General features: G+C 54.9%; 1 protein-coding gene across 2 annotated transcripts; it reads left to right on the top strand.

Annotated features, from left to right (window-relative positions):
* Window positions 1–3,510: 3,510 nt before the first annotated feature.
* SLC1A5 (solute carrier family 1 member 5) lies at window positions 3,511–18,635 on the top strand. 2 transcript variants are annotated; one of them, XM_040334476.1, is made up of 8 exons: window positions 3,511–4,078; window positions 6,570–6,612; window positions 7,466–7,564; window positions 8,257–8,423; window positions 8,502–8,735; window positions 8,903–9,097; window positions 9,184–9,318; window positions 17,214–18,635. In XM_040334476.1, exons 1-8 carry the CDS (start codon window positions 3,591–3,593, stop codon window positions 17,434–17,436), a joined length of 1,584 nt encoding a protein of 527 aa, XP_040190410.1. In that variant the 5' UTR covers window positions 3,511–3,590; the 3' UTR covers window positions 17,437–18,635. The 2 variants fall into 2 exon arrangements, with proteins under 2 accessions (XP_040190410.1, XP_040190411.1); XM_040334477.1 differs by lacking the exon at window positions 3,511–4,078 and adding an exon at window positions 4,171–4,182.
* The last annotated feature ends 1,314 nt before the right edge of the window (window positions 18,636–19,949 follow it).

The raw sequence follows: 19,949 nt of genomic DNA, 5'->3' as shown, positions 1-19,949 counted from the left end.
CGTATCCGGCGTTAGGATTGGCTGCGGACCCCCTGTATCCGGCGTTAGGATTGGCTGCGGACCCCCTGTATCCGGCGTTAGGATTGGCTACGGACCCCCTGTATCCGGTGTTAGGATTGGCTGCGGATCCCCCGTATCCGGCGTTAGGATTGGCTGCGGACCCCCCGTATCCGGCGTTAGGATTAGCTGCGGACCCCCCGTATCCCGCGTTAGGATTGGCTGCGGACCCCCGTATCCGGCGTTAGGATTGGCTGCGGACCCCCCGTATCCGGCGTTAGGATTGGCTGCGGACCCCCCGTATCCGGCGTTAGGATTGGCTACGGACCCCCCGTATCCGGCGTTAGGATTGGCTGCGGACCCCCCGTATCCGGCGTTAGGATTGGCTGCGGACCCCCCGTATCCGGCGTTAGGATTGGCTGCGGACCCCCCGTATCCGGCGTTAGGATTGGCTGCGGACCCCCCGTATCCGGCGTTGGGATTGGCTGCGGACCCCCCGTATCCGGCGTTGGGATTGGCTGCGGACCCCCCGTATCCGGCGTTGGGATTGGCTGCGGACCCCTGTATCCGGCGTTGGGATTGGCTGCGGACCCCCCGTATCCGGCGTTAGGATTGGCTACGGACCCCCCGTATCCGGCGTTAGGATTGGCTGCGGACCCCCCGTATCCGGTGTTAGGATTGGCTACGGACCCCCCGTATCCGGCGTTAGGATTGGCTGCGGACCCCCCGTATCCCGCGTTAGGATTGGCTGCGGACCCCCCGTATCCGGCGTTAGGATTGGCTGCGGACCCCCCGTATCCGGCGTTAGGATTGGCTGCGGACCCCCCGTATCCGGCGTTAGGATTGGCTGCGGACCCCCCGTATCCGGCGTTAGGATTGGCTGCGGACCCCCCGTATCCGGCGTTAGGATTGGCTACGGACCCCCCGTATCCAGCGTTAGGATTGGCTGCGGACCTCCCGTATCCGGCGTTAGGATTGGCTGCGGACCCCCCGTATCCGGCGTTAGGATTGGCTGCGGACCCCCCGTATCCGGCGTTAGGATTGGCTGCGGACCCCCCGTATCCGGCGTTAGGATTGGCTGCGGACCCCCCGTATCCGGCGTTAGGATTGGCTGCGGACCCCCCGTATCCGGCGTTAGGATTGGCTGCGGACCCCCCGTATCCGGCGTTAGGATTGGTTTTACCTTCGTCATGAAGGGGTTAAAGCGACTCCATAAGTAAAAAAATGATAGTTTTTGAACATGTTATGGACCCCCCAATCTCCTCCCCCTCACATAGAGGGGGCGGTACGACTACCGGGTCACGGGGGGGGGGGGGGACATCCTGCGGTACCGATCTCCGTCCCTCGGGACCACCCACATGGCAGGTTCTTGGTTTCTGGTAATAGTTATTTTGTACGTTGTTTCTCCTTTAAGGGGGCGTGGCAAGGGGGTGTGTCCTATGCCTGCATACTTTTTCTGATAGGTGTCCCTCATTCCCATCCAAAAAAGTTGGGAGGTTGTGAGATAGTATTGATGAGGATGATGATAATATTAGTATTGGTAATAGTATTGATTATGGTGATGATAGTATTGGTAATGATGGTAATAATAATATTGATGAGGATGATTTTAATATTAGTAATGGTAATAGTATTGATTATGGTGATATTATTATTATTGATGAGGATAGTATTAGTAATATTAGTAATGGTAATAGTATTGATGAGGATAATATTAGTATTGATGATGATTATTATAATATTAGTAATGGTAATAGTATTGATTATGGTGATATTAGTAATGATGATTATAGTATTGGTAATGATGGTAATAATAATATTGATGAGGATAGTATTAGTAATAATATTGATGAGGATAGTATTAGTAATAATATTGATGAGGATAGTATTGATAATAATAATATTGATGAGGATAGTATTAGTAATAATATTGATGAGGATAGTATTAGTAATAATATTGATGAGAATAGTATTGATAATAATAATATTGATGAGGATTATGGTAATAATAATATTGATGAGGATAGTATTAGTAATAATATTGATGAGGATAGTATTAGTAATAATATTGATGAGGATAGTATTAGTAATAATATTGATGAGGATAGTATTAGTAATAATATTGATGAGGATAGTATTAGTAATAATATTGATGAGGATAGTATTGATAATAATAATATTGATGAGGATAGTATTAGTAATAATATTGATGAGGATAGTATTAGTAATAATATTGATGAGGATAGTATTAGTAATAATATTGATAAGGATAGTATTAGTAATAATATTGATGAGGATAGTATTAGTAATAATATTGATGAGGATAGTATTAGTAATAATATTGATAAGGATAGTATTAGTAATAATATTGATGAGGATAGTATTAGTAATAATATTGATGAGGATAGTATTAGTAATAATATTGATGAGGATAGTATTGATAATAATAATATTGATGAGGATAGTATTAGTAATAATATTGATGAGGATAGTATTAGTAATAATATTGATGAGGATAGTATTAGTAATAATATTGATAAGGATAGTATTAGTAATAATATTGATGAGGATAGTATTAGTAATAATATTGATGAGGATAGTATTAGTAATAATATTGATAAGGATAGTATTAGTAATAATATTGATGAGGATAGTATTGATAATAATAATATTGACGAGGATAGTATTGATAATAATAATATTGATGAGGATAGTATTAGTAATAATATTGATGAGGATAGTATTAGTAATAATATTGATGAGGATAGTATTAGTAATAATATTGATGAGGATAGTATTAGTAATAATATTGATGAGGATAGTATTGATAATAATAATATTGATGAGGATTATGGTAATAATAATATTGATGAGGATTATGGTAATAATAATATTGATGAGGATAGTATTAGTAATAATATTGATGAGGATAGTATTAGTAATAATATTGATGAGGATAGTATTAGTAATAATATTGATGAGGATAGTATTAGTAATAATATTGATGAGGATAGTATTAGTAATAGTATTGATGAGGATAGTATTAGTAATATTAGTATTGGTAATGATGATAATAATAGTATTGATTATGGTGATATTATTATTGATGATGATAGTATTAGTAATATTAGTACCCCCCCCCTATAGAGCTCCATAGAGAAGTACAGCCTGTACAGTACAGGGAGGTGAAGGGTTAAGCTTTGCCATGTAAATCAGGCCACGCCCCCGAAGTGTGTGCGCCATGTGCTCCCGGGCCCCGCCCCCTATTGCATCATCGCTCTCTCTGCTCCTTGTTTGGAGGGATTGTGATGAATCATCCCTCGGAGGGGCGGGGACTTTCCGCTCGCTCCCTCCCCCTTTCCTGTGAATGGGAGTAAGGGGGGGGCGGTGCTGAGTGGGCTCGTCCTTCCCCGGCTCCGCCCTCGCTGTGCGGTGACTGGTTGAAGAGTGTTAGGGGCCGGCCCCCGTCCCCTAGCCCCGCCCTCGAGTATATAAGGGATCGCAGCGCGCCGGTAGCCGTCATTCTCCCGCCGCTCTCGGTCTGTACGGAGTGTGTAGGCCCCGCCCCCTCGGTGACACGTGTATCGGAGAAGATGAAGGAGTGTAACGGATCCGGTGAGCCCCCCGTCCCCCCCGGTGTGGTCCGGCCCCCTCCCCGGTCCTCCTGCTGTTCACGGACCCGCTCTGTCCTCCGGCAGAACTCTCTGGTATTGCTGACCATAGCAGGCGTTGTCCTAGGGGCGGCGGTGGGAATGGGGCTCCGTCCTCTGAATATGTCTCCTGTACAGATCGCTCATTTCTCCTTCCCTGGAGAACTTCTCATCCGTCTCCTGAAGATGATCATCCTCCCCCTAGTGGTGTGTTCTCTGGTCTCCGGAGCCGCCTCTCTCCAGCCCTCCGCCCTGGGGCGCCTCGGAGGCTGGGCGCTCCTCTTCTTCCTTATCACCACCCTACTGGCCTCCGCCCTGGGGGTCAGCCTGGCCCTCCTCATCCGACCAGGAGAGGGCGCCGGAGAGGGACTCAGCAAGGGGGAGGAGGTGGAGGCCAAAGAGGTGGTGGACTCCTTCCTGGACCTCGTCAGGTAGGTGACCCCAAGGGGTAATAGGGGGGGATACTTCCTGGACCTCGTCAGGTAGGTGACCCGAGGGGGTAATAGTGGGGGGGGTACTTCCTGGACCTCGTCAGGTAGGTGACCCCAAGGGGTAATGGGTGGAGGGGATACTTCCTGGACCTCGGGTAGGTGACGGGGGTGACCTCCCACATGTCGGGGTGTTTGTATGGTGGGGGGTAATAAACCCGTGTCTCCTGGGGAAGTGTGTGAAGGTTGAGGCTGTAGATACCATATGTCACTGTGAGTGTAGAGGGGGGGGGGGGCTGGTTGGCGACGGGCTGGTGCTGGAGGGGTCAAGTTTGGTGGTTGGCAGCGTAGGGGGTCAGTCTTGGTGGCCGGGGCTGGAGGGAGTCGGGTCTTGGGGGGGCCAGTGCTGGAGGACGTCAGTCTTGGTGGCATGGGGGGGGGGGCGGTCTTGGTGGCATGGGGGGGTCGGTCTTGGTGGCATAGGGGGGGTCGGTCTTGGTGGCATAGGGGGGGGTCGGTCTTGGTGGCATAGAGGGGGGTCGGTCTTGGTGGCATAGGGGGGGTAGGTCTTGGTGGCATAGGGGGGGTCGGTCTTGGTGGCATAGGGGGGGGTCGGTCTTGGTGGCATAGGGGGGGGCGGTCTTGGTGGCATAGGGGGGGTCGGTCTTGGTGGCATAGGGGGGGGGGTCGGTCTTGGTGGCATAGGGGGGGGTCGGTCTTGGTGGCATAGAGGGGGGTCGGTCTTGGTGGCATAGAGGGGGGTCGGTCTTGGTGGCATAGAGGGGGTTCGGTCTTGGTGGCATAGAGGGGGGTCGGTCTTGGTGCCACAGGGGGAGGTCGGTCTTGGTGGCATAGGGGGGGTGGTCTTGGTGGCATACGGGGGGGGGCGGTCTTGGTGGCATAGAGGGGGGTCGGTCTTGGTGGCATAGGGGGGGGGTCGGTCTTGGTGGCATAGGGGGGGTCGGTCTTGGTGGCATAGGGGGGGGTCGGTCTTGGTGGCATAGGGGGGGGTCGGTCTTGGTGGCATGGGGGGGTGGGGTTTGGCGGCCGGTAGATCTGCATGATTCTGGGGGGTGACGTCTTTTACATTATACAAGAAATTGGGACAATTTTACTGTAGAATTTTATCCCAAAAATTTCAGTGATGTGGGGGGGGGGGGGTAGTCAGTATTGGGGGGGGTAGTCGGTAATGGGGGAGGGGGGTATGTAGTCGGTAATGAGGGGGGATAGGTAGTCTGTATTTAAGGGGGGGCAGTCGGTATTGGATATGGGGGGGGGGATTTATGGAGGGGTGTTAGTCGGTAATGAGGGGGTAGGTAGTCGGTATTGGGGGGGGGGGGGGTAGTTGGTATTGGAGGGGGGGTAGTCGGTATGAGGGGGGGTAGGTAGTCGGTGAGGGGGGGTAGTCGGTAATGAGGGGGTGTAGTCGGTATTGGAGATGGGGGGGGGGGTATGGGGGGGTAGTTGGTAATGAGGGGGGGTATGGGGGGGTAGTCGGTAATGAGGGGGGGTATGGGGGGGTAGTCGGTGAGGGGGGTAGTCGGTGTGCCGGCACTCTCGGTGTTTCCTCTTCCGGGTCTCGGGCTGATGCAATGTTGTGAGTTGGTTGAGTGATGAGAAGACACGTGGAGGACTCTCCCCTCCCCCGGTGATGTGCGTCATGCAGGACGCGGGATCCTCCTGTAATGTACACACACCCCCTCCCCCCCCTCCATGTCACAGAACAGAAGACGTGTTAACATGTGACGTCTATGGGGGGAGGGGGTGTCACAATGTTTCTAAATATAGTGTGATGTCTGTGGGGGGGGGGGTACTGTAGTGTGTCTGATAGAGATAGATAGATAGATATATATATCAATCTGTAGGGGGGGGAGGGAGGGTCAGAGCATCCAGGATCACCTGTATTATTTGCCCCCCCCCCCCCCAGCACAGGGTACGGATTGTTCTCTATGGGGGGGGTCTCATTTGATGAATGGAGATGATTGGATCTGATGGTAATAAGTTTCAGGGAAGACTCCCCCCCCCCTCCCCCCCATTGTATCCTCTGTGATGGGACTTTGTAGTGATGTGTTTCCTGTCTCTGATGATGTCACAGCTAATTAACCCCTTCATACCCGCTGCATAACATGGGGGGGGGAGGGGGCTGTATAGTCATGGGGGGGGCTGTATAGGCATGGGGGGGGGTCACACAGAACAGGATCTGCCATGTATTGTGTGTCCGGTGTCACCACACAACAGACATTCCATCCACAGAGGATACAACCTGAGGGACGGAGGGGGAGGGGGGGGGACACTGAGGGGGGGTGGGGACAATGTTGTGGGGACACATTCCTCCCCCGTCAGGCTCGGTGACACACCCGGCACAGGAATGACATCGGACCGGCAGACGTAGATGATGATGGTAGTAGTAGTGATGATGATGATGTAATTGCGTTTCTATCTTCTTGTTTGATTTGTGATCATGTGACTGACCCGCCTCCCCCTCCCCCCACAGGAACATCTTCCCCTCCAATCTGGTGTCGGCGTGTTTCCAGTCGGTGAGTTCACATTGCGGCATAAATACTCAGAACCTGTCCAGGGGGGTCATTGTATTATACCTGCCATTTAGTCAGATGCTTTGATCTGGTGTGTGGTGCACATCGGGGGGGGGGGGGGGGTGGGTCTGTCCTGGGGGGTGGTGCAGGTCTAACTGGGGGGGGGGTGTGGTGCAGTTCGGGATGTGGGGGGGGGGGGGTCTGGCAGCGGGGTGGTGCAGGTCCAAATGGGGGGGGGGGGGTCTGGTGGGTGGGATTGTGCAGGTCTGAGTGGGGGGTGTGGTATGGCAATGGTGGGAGGGTGGTCTGTGGCACAGGTGTGGTGCAGGGCTGAGTTGGGGTGGGTCTGGCGGCGGTGTGGTGAAGGTCTGAGTTGGAGGGGGGGGTCTGGCAGGTTGGAGGGGGGGGTCTGGCGGCGGTGCGGCGCGGGTCTGAGTGGGGGGTGTGGTCTGGCGGCGGTGTGGTGCGGGTCTGAGTTGGGGGGTGTGGTCTGGCGGCGGTGCGGGTCTGAGTGGGGGGTGTGGTCTAGCGGTGGTGCAGGTCTGAGTTAGGGGGGGGGTCTGGCGGTGGTGCGGTGCGGGTCTGAGTTGGGGGGGTGTGGTCTAGCGGTGGTGCGGGTCTGAGTGGGGGGTGTGGTCTAGCGGCGGTGTGGTGCAGCGGTGACGATGGACTTTCTCTTGCAGTACGCCACATTCTACAGATTGGAAGCGGTGGTGCGGGTCTGAGTTGGGGGGTGTGGTCTGGCGGCGGGGTGGTGCGGGTCTGAGTTGGGGGGGGTGTGGTGCAGGTCTGAGTGGGGGGTGTGGTCTGGCGGCGGTGTTGCGGTGCAGCGGTGACGATGGACTTTCTCTTGCAGTACGCCACGTTCTACAGATTGGAGCCAGTGAATAATAACGCTACAAATGTCTCGGATGTCACCAATGTTTCCACTCTGACCGACCTGAGAGCCATCAAGGTGAGTTCTGCCCCTTCCCAGCCCCGCCCCATTTCTCTGTATACCCCGCCCACTGCCTCTTCTGTCTCCCCCGAGTCACTACATCGGGGATAGGCAACCTTGGCACACAAATCCCATCATCCCATTGGCTGTCAGTCTAGCGGTGCCTCATGGGACGTGTAGTTCTGAGGTTGCCTTCCCAGTTTCAGTTCTCATGCCCGGCGTTTCCCACCCAATGTGTCTGTAAATGTGGCTTTGTGGCCCTTCTCAGCCTCACCCACGTCTCTACTTTCCCCCGGGACCCCTCTAATGGCCTTTATGTTCTGCATGCTATCTTGAACCTGTGTTGTCCTCCGGGTTCCTTATGGGAGGGGATGAACATGTTGGGAGTGGTGGTCTCTGTTCAGCATGCTATGTTGTCCCCTCACCCCTGTGTTGTCCTCCAGGTTCCTTATGGGAAGGGATGAACATGTTGGGAGTGGTGGTCTCTGTTGGGCATGCTATGTTGTCCCCTCACCCCTGTGTTGTCCTCCAGGTTCCTTATGGGAAGGGATGAACATGTTGGGAGTGGTGGTCTCTGTTCGGCATGCTATGTGGTCCCCTCACCCCTGTGTCTTACTCCAGGTTCCTTATGGGAAGGGATGAACATGTTGGGAGTGGTGGTCTCTGTTCGGCATGCTATGTTGTCCCCTCACCCCTGTGTCTTCCTCCAGGTTCCTTATGGGAAGGAGGTGGAAGGGATGAACATTTTGGGTCTGGTGGTCTTCGCCATCGTCTTCGGAGTGGCTCTCCGAAAGTTGGGAGCGGAGGGAGAAATCCTCATCAAGTTCTTCAACTCCTTCAATGAGGCCACCATGGTGCTGGTGGCGTGGATCATGTGGTGAGTATCCTGGGAGGTGGCGGTCTGCGTCTTCTGCGTCCATTGAACTCCTGAGATCTGATTGGTCCTCCTCCTCAGGTACGCCCCGGTGGGTATCATGTTCCTGGTGGCCGGGAAGATCGTGGAGATGGAAAACGTTGTGTTACTTTTCACCAGCCTGGGGAAGTACATCTGCTGCTGCATTGTGGGCCACGCCATCCACGGGCTCATCGTCCTGCCACTCATCTACTTCGCCGTCACCAGGAAGAACCCGTACAGCTTCCTGTGGGGCATCGTGAGCGCTCTGGCCACGGCGTTCGGCACTTCCTCCAGGTAAGAGGACCTCGGCCCCAATGAACTCACTGATAGCCTTCCATGTCTTCTGATTGGTCTACAAACCTTTTCCTGTCTTCTGATTGGTCTACGAACCCTTTTCATGTCTTCTGATTGGTCTACGAACCCTTTTCCTGTCTTCTGATTGGTCTACGTTTTCTCCCCAGCTCTGCCACACTTCCCCTGATGATGAAATGCGTCGAGGAGAAGAACGGAGTGTCCAAGCAGATCAGCAGGTTCATCCTCCCCATTGGCGCCACGGTGAACATGGACGGTGCCGCCTTATTCCAGTGTGTGGCGGCCGTGTTCATCGCTCAGCTCAATAACCGTCCGCTGGACTTCATCTCCATCATCACCATCTTGTAAGTGCCTCACCGTCTCCGTCTCCCTGGCCTCTGCGTCCCGGGGACCCCCCAATAATTCTGTGTCTTCTCCCCCCCCCATGTAGAGTTACAGCCACGGCATCCAGTGTGGGGGCTGCTGGGATCCCGGCCGGAGGGGTGCTGACCCTGGCCATCATCCTGGAGGCGGTGGGACTTCCGACCAATGACATTTCCCTCATCCTGGCTGTGGATTGGTTGGTGTGAGTATCAGTCGCTCTTCTCCCGTTTAGTGTGTCAGCCGTCATTTTGTATTTTCTGAGCCTGTGGTTTACAAAGCTTTTTCCGTGTTCTGATTGGTTTGGAAATCTTTTCCTGTATTCTGATTGGTCTACATTATCTCCCAACTCTGCCCCTGATGAGAAAATGCATGTCTTCATCAGGGGCAGTGTTAGAAGTGGAATGCAGTGAAGGTTGTGGGTGGTAGACGTTCGTCTCGGGATCTGTGATTGGTGCAGCTTCATCACTTGACCTTCACTGAAGGGTCCTGGAACTGAGAAGGGAACGAATCCCAGGGAAGGGGGACCGCCGAGGAGGGAAAATGATTCATCCTGAGGAAATTGGAGAAACTCTTCAAGGGCGGGAAAAAAAAAGTTGTTAGAAACGGTCTCCTCCTCCACCCTCGGGTTTCCTTGTGGTGTCTGCTCACCAAAGGAACCAATCAACATCCAGCCTCCCGTGTGGGCGACCAATCACATGAAAGGATCTCTCTCCTGTCTCTGGCCTCCACTTCATTGGGTGTAGAACCTCCCCGGGAGGCACAGACCGGCTCTTATAATTATCAAATGCCATGGGAGTCTTTGGCCTCGAAGGCCCGGTTCATGCTGGTGCGTCATGCGATCCAACGTGTACAAATCAATGGATCCCTATGAGAGCCGGCGTCACCGGTCCGACTTTGCACATGCTCCCTGCGCTACTTCAGTCCAACTTGGGCGCCATTTCAGATCCGTGATTAGAAGGCAAGTCGGATCATCTTATCTCATGCGACTTGTGCTCTGAGAATCTCGAAGGGGAACACCATGCCAAAGTATAAAAGCTTGCCATTCACCCCAAAATCTATACCAGACTCTTATCCGAGCATGGAGCCCGACGGGTCAGCTAAGGGGAGCAAGGGATGCCCCCCCCCCCTCATGTGAATGAGTAGGGGTTACCCCTACCGCTTCACCCAAAAACTCTGCTGAGGTCTTCCTCCTCCTCTGGTTCTCCTCCCTCCGCTGAGGTCTTCTTCTTCCTCTGGTTCTCCTCGCCCTGCTGAGGTCTTCTTCTTCCTCTGGTTCTCCTCCCTCTGCTGAGGTCTTCTTCTTCCTCTGGTTCTCCTCGCTCCGCTGAGGTCGTCTTCTTCCTCTGGTTCTCCTCGCTCCGCTGAGGTCTTCTTCTTCCTCTGCTTCTCCTCGCTCCGCTAAGGTCTTCCTCCTCTGGTTCTCCTCCCTCCGCTGAGGTCTTCTTCCTCCTCTGGTTCTCCTCGCTCCGCTGAGGTCTTCTTCTTCCTCTGGTTCTCCTTGCTCTGCTGAGGTCTTCTTCCTCCTCTGGTTCTCCTCGCTCCGCTGAGGTCTTCTTCCTCCTCTGGTTCTCCTCGCTCCGCTGAGGTCTTCTTCCTCTGGTTCTCCTCCCTCCGCTGAGGTCTTCTTCCTCCTCTGGTTCTCCTCGCTCCGCTGAGGTCTTCTTCTTCCTCCTCTGGTTCTCCTCGCTCTGCTCAGGTCTTCTTCTTCCTCCTCTGGTTCTCCTCGCTCTGCTGAGGTCTTCTTCTTTCTCTGGTTCTCCTCGCTCCGCTGAGGTCTTCTTCTTCCTCTGGTTCTCCTCGCTCTGCTGAGGTCTTCTTCTTCCTCTGGTTCTCCTCCCTCCGCTGAGGTCTTCTTCTTCCTCTGGTTCTCCTCGCCCTGCTGAGGTCTTCTTCCTCTGGTTCTCCTCGCCCTGCTGAGGTCTTCTTCTTCCTCTGGTTCTCCTTGCTCCGCTGAGGTCTTCTTCTTCCTCTGGTTCTCCTTGCTCCGCTGAGGTCTTCTTCTTCCTCTGGTTCTCCTCGTCCTGCTGAGGTCTTCCTCCTCCGGTTCTCCTCGCTCCGCTGAGGTCTTCTTCTCGCTCCGCTGAGGTCTTCATCTTCTCTGGTTCTCCTCGCTCTGCTGAGGTCTTCTTCTTCCTCTGGTTCTCCTCGCTCCGCTGAGGTCTGGTTCTCCTCGCTCTTCTGAGGTCTTCTTCTTTCTCTGGTTCTCCTCGCTCTGCTGAGGTCTGGTTCTCCTCGCTCTGCTGAGGTCTGGTTCTTTCTCTGGTTCTCCTCGCTCTGCTGAGGTCTTCTTCTTTCTCTGGTTCTCCTCGCTCTGCTGAGGTCTGGTTCTTTCTCTGGTTCTCCTCGCTCTGCTGAGGTCTGGTTCTCCTCCCTCTGCTCAGGTCTTCTTCTTCCTCCTCTGGTTCTCCTCGCTCTGCTGAGGTCTTCTTCTTTCTCTGGTTCTCCTCGCTCCGCTGAGGTCTTCTTCTTCCTCTGGTTCTCCTCGCTCTGCTGAGGTCTTCTTCTTCCTTCTCTGGTTCTCCTCGCTCTGCTGAGGTCTTCTTCCTCCTCTGGTTCTCCTCGCTCTGCTAAGGTCTTCTTCCTCCTCCTGGTTCTCCTCGCTCTGCTGAGGTCGTCTTCTTCCTCTGGTTCTCCTCGCTCTGCTGAGGTCGTCTTCTTCCTCTGGTTCTCCTCCCTCCGCTGAGGTCTTCTTCCTCCTCTGGTTCTCCTCCCTCCGCTGAGGTCTTCTTCTTCCTCTGGTACTCCTCCCTCCGCTGAGGTCTTCTTCTTCCTCTGGTACTCCTCCCTCCGCTGAGGTCTTCTTCTTCCTCTGGTTCTCCTCGCTCTGCTGAGGTCGTCTTCTTCCTCTGGTTCTCCTCGCTCTGCTGAGGTCGTCTTCTTCCTCTGGTTCTCCTCGCTCTGCTGAGGTCTTCTTCTTCCTCTGGTACTCCTCCCTCCGCTGAGGTCTTCTTCTTCCTCTGGTACTCCTCCCTCCGCTGAGGTCTTCTTCTTCCTCTGGTACTCCTCCCTCTGCTGAGGTCGTCTTCTTCCTCTGGTTCTCCTCGCTCTGCTGAGGTCGTCTTCCTCCTCTGGTTCTCCTCCCTCCGCTGAGGTCTTCTTCTTCCTCTGGTACTCGTCCCTCCGCTGAGGTCTTCTTCTTCCTCTGGTTCTCCTCGCTCCGCTGAGGTCTTCTTCTTCCTCTGGTTCTCCTCGCTCTGCTGAGGTCGTCTTCTTCCTCTGGTTCTCCTCGCTCTGCTGAGGTCGTCTTCTTCCTCTGGTTCTCCTCGCTCTGCTGAGGTCTTCTTCCTCCTCTGGTTCTCCTCCCTCCGCTGAGGTCGTCTTCTTCCTCTGGTTCTCCTCCCTCCGCTGAGGTCTTCTTCCTCCTCTGGTTCTCCTCCCTCCGCTGAGGTCTTCTTCTTCCTCTGGTACTCCTCCCTCCGCTGAGGTCTTCTTCTTCCTCTGGTACTCCTCCCTCCGCTGAGGTCTTCTTCTTCCTCTGGTTCTCCTCGCTCTGCTGAGGTCGTCTTCTTCCTCTGGTTCTCCTCGCTCTGCTGAGGTCTTCTTCTTCCTCTGGTTCTCCTCGCCCTGCTGAGGTCTTCTTCTTCCTCTGGTACTCCTCCCTCCGCTGAGGTCTTCTTCCTCTGGTTCTCCTCGCTCTCCTGAGGTCTTCTTCTTCCTCTGGTTCTCCTCGCTCTGCTGAGGTCTTCTTCCTCTGGTTCTCCTCGCTCTGCTGAGGTCTTCTTCTTCCTCTGGTTCTCCTCCCTCCGCTGAGGTCGTCTTCTTCCTCTGGTTCTCCTCGCTCCGCTGAGGTCTTCTTCTTCCTCTGGTTCTCCTCCCTCCGCTGAGGTCTTCTTCCTCTGGTTCTCCTCCCTCCGCTGAGGTCTTCTTCTTTCTCTGGTTCTCCTCGCTCTGCTGAGGTCTTCTTCCTCTGGTTCTCCTCGCTCTGCTGAGGTCTTCTTCCTCTGGTTCTCCTCCCTCCGCTGAGGTCTTCTTCTTCCTCTGGTTCTCCTCCCTCCGCTGAGGTCTTCTTCTTCCTCTGGTTCTCCTCGCTCCGCTGAGGTCTTCTTCTTCCTCTGGTTCTCCTCGCTCCGCTGAGGTCTTCTTCCTCTGGTTCTCCTCGCTCCACTGAGGTCTTCTTCTTCCTCTGGTTCTCCTCGCTCCGCTGAGATCTTCTTCTTCCTCTGGTTCTCCTCGCTCTGCTGAGGTCTTCTTCCTCTGGTTGGTTCTCCTCGCTCTGCTGAGGTCTTCTTCTTCCTCTGGTTCTCCTCGCTCCGCTGAGGTCTTCTTCCTCCTCTGGTTCTCCTCGCTCTGCTGAGGTCTTCTTCCTCTGGTTCTCCTCGCTCCGCTGAGGTCTTCTTCTTCCTCTGGTTCTCCTCGCTCTGCTGAGGTCTTCTTCCTCCTCTGGTTCTCCTCGCTCTGCTGAGGTCTTCTTCTTCTTCCTCTGGTTCTCCTCGCTCTGCTGAGGTCTTCTTCTTCCTCTGGTTCTCCTCGCTCCGCTGAGGTCTTCTTCTTCCTCTGATTCTCCTCGCTCCGCTGAGGTCGTCTTCTTCCTCTGGTTCTCCTCGCTCTGCTGAGGTCTTCTTCCTCCTCTGGTTCTCCTCGCTCTGCTGAGGTCTTCTTCTTCTTCCTCTGGTTCTCCTCGCTCTGCTGAGGTCTTCTTCTTCCTCTGGTTCTCCTCGCTCTGCTGAGGTCTTCTTCTTCCTCTGATTCTCCTCGCTCCGCTGAGGTCGTCTTCTTCCTCTGGTTCTCCTCGCTCTGCTGAGGTCTTCTTCCTCCTCTGGTTCTCCTCGCTCTGCTGAGGTCTTCTTCTTCTTCCTCTGGTTCTCCTCGCTCTGCTGAGGTCTTCTTCTTCCTCTGGTTCTCCTCACTCCACTGAGGTCGTCTTCCTCCTCTGGTTCTCCTCGCTCTGCGGAGGTCTTCTTCTTCCTCTGGTTCTCCTCACTCCGCTGAGGTCGCCTTCCTCCTCTGGTTCTCCTCGCTCCGCTGAGGTCTTCTTCTTCTTCTGGTTCTCCTCCCTCCACTGAGGTCTTCTTCTTCCTCTGGTTCTCCTCACTCCACTGAGGTCGTCTTCCTCCTCTGGTTCTCCTCGCTCCGCTGAGGTCTTCTTCTTCCTCTGGTTCTCCTCGCTCCACTGAGGTCTTCTTCTTCCTCTGGTTCTCCTCGCTCCGCTGAGATCTTCTTCTTCCTCTGGTTCTCCTCCCTCCGCTGAGGTCTTCTTCTTCTGGTTCTCCTCCCTCCGCTGAGGTCTTCTTCCTCCTCTGGTTCTCCTCGCTCTGCTGAGGTCTTCTTCCTCCTCTGGTTCTCCTCGCTCTGCTGAGGTCTTCTTCTTCTTCCTCTGGTTCTCCTCGCTCTGCTGAGGTCTTCTTCTTCCTCTGGTTCTCCTCCCTCCGCTGAGGTCGTCTTCCTCCTCTGGTTCTCCTCCCTCCGCTGAGGTTTTCTTCTTCTTCCTCTGGTTCTCCTCGCTCTGCTGAGGTCTTCTTCTTCCTCTGGTTCTCCTCGCTCTCCTGAGGTCTTCTTCTTCCTCTGGTTCTCCTCGCTCTGCTGAGGTCTTCTTCCTCTGGTTCTCCTCCCTCCGCTGAGGTCTTCCTCCTCTGGTTCTCCTCGCTCCGCTGAGGTCTTCTTCCTCTGGTTCTCCTCGCTCTGCTGAGGTCTTCTTCTTCCTCTGGTTCTCCTCCCTCCACTGAGGTCTTCTTCTTCCTCTGGTTCTCCTCCCTCCGCTGAGGTCTTCTTCCTCTGGTTCTCCTCCTTCCGCTGAGGTCTTCTTCTTCCTCTGGTTCTCCTCCCTCCGCTGAGGTCTTCTTCTTCCTCTGGTTCTCCTCCCTCCGCTGAGGTCTTCTTCTTCCTCTGGTTCTCCTCCCTCCGCTGAGGTCTTCTTCTTCCTCTGGTTCTCCTCCCTCCGCTGAGGTCTTCTTCCTCCTGGTCCTCCTCGCTCTGCTGAGGTCTTCTTCTTCCTCCACTGAAGTCTTATCCCAATGCTGGCTGCCGCTGTGGGACCTCAAGCTGTGTGTTTCTTATGTGCGCCCCCCCACCCCCCTCGAAATTATTATACCGGACTGGTATGGTCGGATATGAAGTTGTAGAGCAAAGTCATATTGGAAGTCGTCTGACGTCGGTGTGATCTCGGCCTAAATATACATTTTAAATTGCTTCCATCTAATGCAGGTCAGCAAATTTCCTGAAAGCCGAGCCTTGTGTGGAAGCGATTTGACGGCTGCACAGTTGGCTTGTCAGATTGTCTCTCCCCCCCCCCCCTCCCCAGCAATAAGGAGTTATAGGGAGGTGGAGGCCGCCAACTAGAACTGAGCCTTGGGCAATGCAAACAACTAATGGAACATCATAGGAGGAGCCCCTCCCCCCCCCCAAATCACACCAAAACATTAATCCCACCCCCCCCCCCCCAAAAAAAAAATCTTGCCAGTCCCGTCACAGAGCTCTTCAGTCCTCTGCTCCCGGGCAGATTGGGTCTGATGCCCCCCCCCCCGCCCCCCCCCCCTGGATCTCTGGTTTGGAGGTCACGTTGGACCTGCTTTGTGTTGCAGTTGCTCTGGTTGGGGGCGGGGCCTGTAGATCGCACACAACCTTCATCTGTTCTCTGTTTGAACTTCTGAAGTTGTTTGTCTGGAAACGCCCCGGGTGTGACCAGAACCTCTGATAACCGGGGGAGGGGAGGCGGCTCCATTAGGCTCTATACTCTGCAGATAAGCCTGAGCTCCGACTTTCTGTTCTATCCATGAAATCTAACCTGAAAAGAGACAATCACAGAGCAGCCTCTGGAAATATTTATAACAGTTCAGGCTTCTCTTTACTAAAGTCCCCCCCATATTTGAGGGGTTCCCCCCCGACTCACTGCCAAGGGAGGGAGGGCAGGGAGAAGATATCGCGGCTCACTACCATGGAGATCCCCGACTTTGCCATGAGAGGGGAGGCCAGGGAGAAGATACCCCGACTCACTGCCGTGGGAGGGGTGGTGGAGTCACTTTAGGGACTCTTGTATGACATGAGTGGACGGGGTCATGTTGGCACTCCTGTATGAAGGGTGGGCGGGGTCATTTTAGGCGCTCTTGTATGATGGGTGGGTGGCGTCATGTTGGCGCTCTTGTATGACGGTGGGCAGGGTCATGTTGGCGCTCTTGTATGACGGGTGGGCGGGGTCGTGTTTGCGCTCTTGTATGACGGGAGGGCGGGGTCGTGTTGGCGCTCTTGTATGACGGGAGGGCGGGGTCGTGTTGGCGCTCTTGTATGGCGGGAGGGCGGGGTCGTGTTTGCGCCCTTGTATGGCGGGGTCGTGTTGGCGCTCTTGTATGACGGGAGGGCGGGGTCGTGTTGGCGCTCTTGTATGACGGGAGGGCGGGGTCGTGTTGGTGCTCTTGTATGGCGGGAGGGCGGGGTCGTGTTGGCGCTCTTGTATGACGGGTGGGTGGGGTCGTGTTGGCGCTCTTGTACGACGGGAGGGCGGGGTCGTGTTGGCGCTCTTGTACGGCGGGAGGGCGGGGTCGTGTTGGCGCTCTTGTATGACGGGAGGGCGGGGTCGTGTTGGCGCTCTTGTATGACGGGTGGGCGGGGTCGTGTTGACGTTCTTGTATGACGGGAGGGCGGGGTCGTGTTGGCGCTCTTGTATGACGGGGTCATGTTGGCGCTCTTGTATGACGGGTGGGCGGGGTCGTGTTGGCGCTCTTGTATGACGGGTGGGCGGGGTCGTGTTGGCGCTCTTGTATGACGGGTGGGCGGGGTCATGTTGGCGCTCTTGTATGACGGGTGGGCGGGGTCGTGTTGGCGCTCTTGTATGACGGGTGGGCGGGGTTGTGTTGGCGCTCTTGTATGACGGGAGGGCAGGGTCGTGTTGGCGCTCTTGTATGACGGGTGGGGTCATGTTGGCGCTCTTGTATGACGGGTAGGCGGGTCGTGTTGGCGCTCTTGTATGACGGGTGGGCTGGGTCATGTTGGCGCTCTTGTATGACGGGTGGGCGGGGTCGTGTTGGCGCTCTTGTATGACGGGTGGGCGGGTTCGTGTTGGCGCTCTTGTATGACGGGTGGGCGGGGTCATGTTGGCGCTCTTGTATGACGGGTGGGCGGGGTCATGTTGGCGCTCTTGTATGACTTTGGCTGCTTCTCTTCCAGGGACCGCACATGCACAATTCTGAACGTAGAAGGTGATGCCTTTGGCGCCGGGATCCTCCAGGTGTACAGCGACCGGATGGCGGAGAAAAATGGAGACGCGGTGGACTTGACGGCGGTCAAAGTGCTGGACCCAGAAGATCAGCCGGAAGGGGACCCGTTATTAAAAACCCCTCAAGTGATAGTGGACGGGGCCGCCCCCATGGAGAAGGAATCCACCATGTAGACTGTCGTTGTGCGCTGACGTTTTGCTCTCGTTCTGACGCGACCCGCAGGACATTGTGCAGACTGGGGGGGTGATTTTAATTATTTTTTTTATATTAATATTATTATTTTTTACGTGAACTGTAACTTATGCTGTATGTTCGGGGCAATAAGGTACCTTCTCCAATCAGGGCACTCGGATTACCTCCTACTCTCTGATTCCAGAACCTTCTCTGTCTTACAGCGGGATCTGATCCCGCCTCCTCAATGCTGCAAGGAGTGGGCGTCCTGCTTACAGCCCGCCTCCTGTGTGAGTGTGCCCAGTGGGTGTGGGTGCCGGGTGTGCCCGGTGGGTGTGAGTGCCCCGTGTGTGTCTGTAATTTTATTGTGGATGGACGGTGATGTGTTATTACATGCTGCATCAGCAGAGGACCAAATTCTGAGACGGGGCGTTCCACAGATCCACCAGCGGTGTGTGCGTCTGTCTCTGGGCCGGAGTGTAACTGAAGGCTGCGTGTGAGCGCCTGTGCCCAACTCAAATGTAACTGAAGGCTACGTATGAGTGTCTGTGCCCAGCCCTAGTGTAACTAAAGGCTGTGTGTGAATGTCTGTCTCCAGTGTAACTGAGGGCTGAGTCTGTGGCCAGGGCCTAGTGTAACTGAAGGGTGTGTCTGTGCCCAGCTGAAGTGTAACTGAAGGGTGTGTCTGTGCCCAGGGCCTAGTGTAACTGAAGGGTGTGTCTGTGCCCAGGGCCTAGTGTAACTGAAGGGTGTGTCTGTGCCCAGCTGAAGTGTAACTGAGGGGTGTGTCTGTGCCCAGGGCCTAGTGTAACTGAAGGGTGTGTCTGTGCCCAGCTCAAGTGTAACTGAAGGGTGTGTCTGCCCAGCTGAAGTGTAACTGAAGGGTGTGTCTGTGCCCAGGCCTAGTGTAACTGAAGGGTGTGTCTGTGCCCAGCTGAAGTGTAACTGAAGGCTGTGTGTGAGCGTCTGTACCCAGGCCAAGTAACTGAATGCTGCATCTGTGCCCAGCCCTAGTGTAAGTGAAGGCTGCGTATGATCATCTGTCTCTGGGCCGGAGTGTAAGTGAAGGCTGCATGTGCATGTCCATCTTCAGATTGGAGTGTGTCTGTTTCCAGGCTGTGGGCGAAGCGCATGCTGTGTAGGTGGCTGCGTGTGTCTCCGAGTCAGTCTGTCTGAGGGCTGCGTGTGTCTCCGAGTCAGTCTGTCTGAGGGCTGCGTGTGTCTCCGAGTCAGTCTGTCTGAGGGCTGCGTGTGTCTCCGAGTCAGTCTGTCTGAGGGCTGCGTGTGTCTCCGAGTCAGTCTGTCTGAGGGCTGCGTGTGTCTCCGAGTCAGTCTGTCTGAGGGCTGCGTGTGTCTCCGAGTCAGTCTGTCTGAGGGCTGCGTGTGTCTCCGAGTCAGTCTGTCTGAGGCTGCGTGTGTCTCCGAGTCAGTCTGTCTGAGGGCTGCGTGTGTCTCCGAGTCAGTCTGTCGAGGGCTGCGTGTGTCTCCGAGTCAGTCTGTCTGAGGGCTGCGTGTGTCTCCGAGTCAGTCTGTCTGAGGGCTGCGTGTGTCTCCGAGTCAGTCTGTCTGAGGGCTGCGTGTGTCTCCGAGTCAGTCTGTCTGAGGGCTGCGTGTGTCTCAGAGTCAGTCTGTCTGAGGGCTGCGTGTGTCTCCGAGTCAGTCTGTCTGAGGGCTGCGTGTGTCTCCGAGTCAGTCTGTCTGAGGGCTGCGTGTGTCTCCGAGTCAGTCTGTCTGAGGGCTGCGTGTGTCTCCGAGTCAGTCTGTCTGAGGGCTGCGTGTGTCTCCGAGTCTGTCTGAGGGCTGCGCGTGTCTCCGAGTCTGTCTGAGGGCTGCGTGTGTCTCCGAGTCTGTCTGAGGGCTGCGTGTGTCTCCGAGTCAGTCTGTCTGAGGGCTGCGTGTGTCTCCGAGTCAGTCTGTCTGAGGGCTGCGTGTGTCTCCGAGTCAGTCTGTCTGAGGGCTGCGTGTGTCTCCGAGTCAGTCTGTCTGAGGGCTGCGTGTGTCTCCGAGTCTGTCTGAGGGCTGCGCGTGTCTCCGAGTCTGTCTGAGGGCTGCGTGTGTCTCCGAGTCTGTCTGAGGGCTGCGTGTGTCTCCGTGGCTGGGGTGAAGGCTGCTCATGTCTGTGGGCGCACGCTGCGTGTGTCCATCTCTGGTCTGTGGCTGAAGGCTGCACGTATCTGTCTCTGGGCCAGTCTGGGTGAAGGCTGCGTGGGCGCACACTGTGTTGCACGTCTCGGGGCCGCAGGCTGCGTGTACGCCCCCCCCCCCCCCGTGATATTTATTCGGTGTACATAGGACATTCTGTTACTCATTACGTGACCTTCACACTGCAGTCTGTACGGCCGGGGCGCACAACACTCCTCAGCTGTGCCGGGTGATGGGCGCTTCCATGCTAAGAGCTTCAATTAGAAATAAAGGTCAGGAAAAGATTTGTGTGTGAAGTCAGTGATTGGACGTCCGCAGTCCTGGGCGGGGCTTACTGGAAGAAAACAAAACTATATATAAAGTTTTGTGTTTT

The sequence above is a fragment of the Rana temporaria genome (assembly GCF_905171775.1).
Source record: "Rana temporaria chromosome 9 unlocalized genomic scaffold, aRanTem1.1 chr9z, whole genome shotgun sequence".
NCBI classification, from domain to species: domain Eukaryota; kingdom Metazoa; phylum Chordata; class Amphibia; order Anura; family Ranidae; genus Rana; species Rana temporaria.
This window is presented reverse-complemented; position numbering and strand designations above follow the sequence as displayed.

What these genes read in the sequence shown, in the direction of transcription:
- SLC1A5 (XM_040334476.1), top strand. Translation starts at nt 3,591, where the DNA reads ATGAAGGAGTGTAACGGATCCGGTGAGCCCCCCGTCCCCCCCGGTGTG. An exon ending in CCGACCTGAGAGCCATCAAG is followed by an intron (nt 7,565 to 8,256) that starts GTGAGTTCTGCC and finishes GTCTTCCTCCAG; the next exon opens with GTTCCTTATGGGAAGGAGGT. An exon ending in GCGTTCGGCACTTCCTCCAG is followed by an intron (nt 8,736 to 8,902) that starts GTAAGAGGACCT and finishes TTTTCTCCCCAG; the next exon opens with CTCTGCCACACTTCCCCTGA.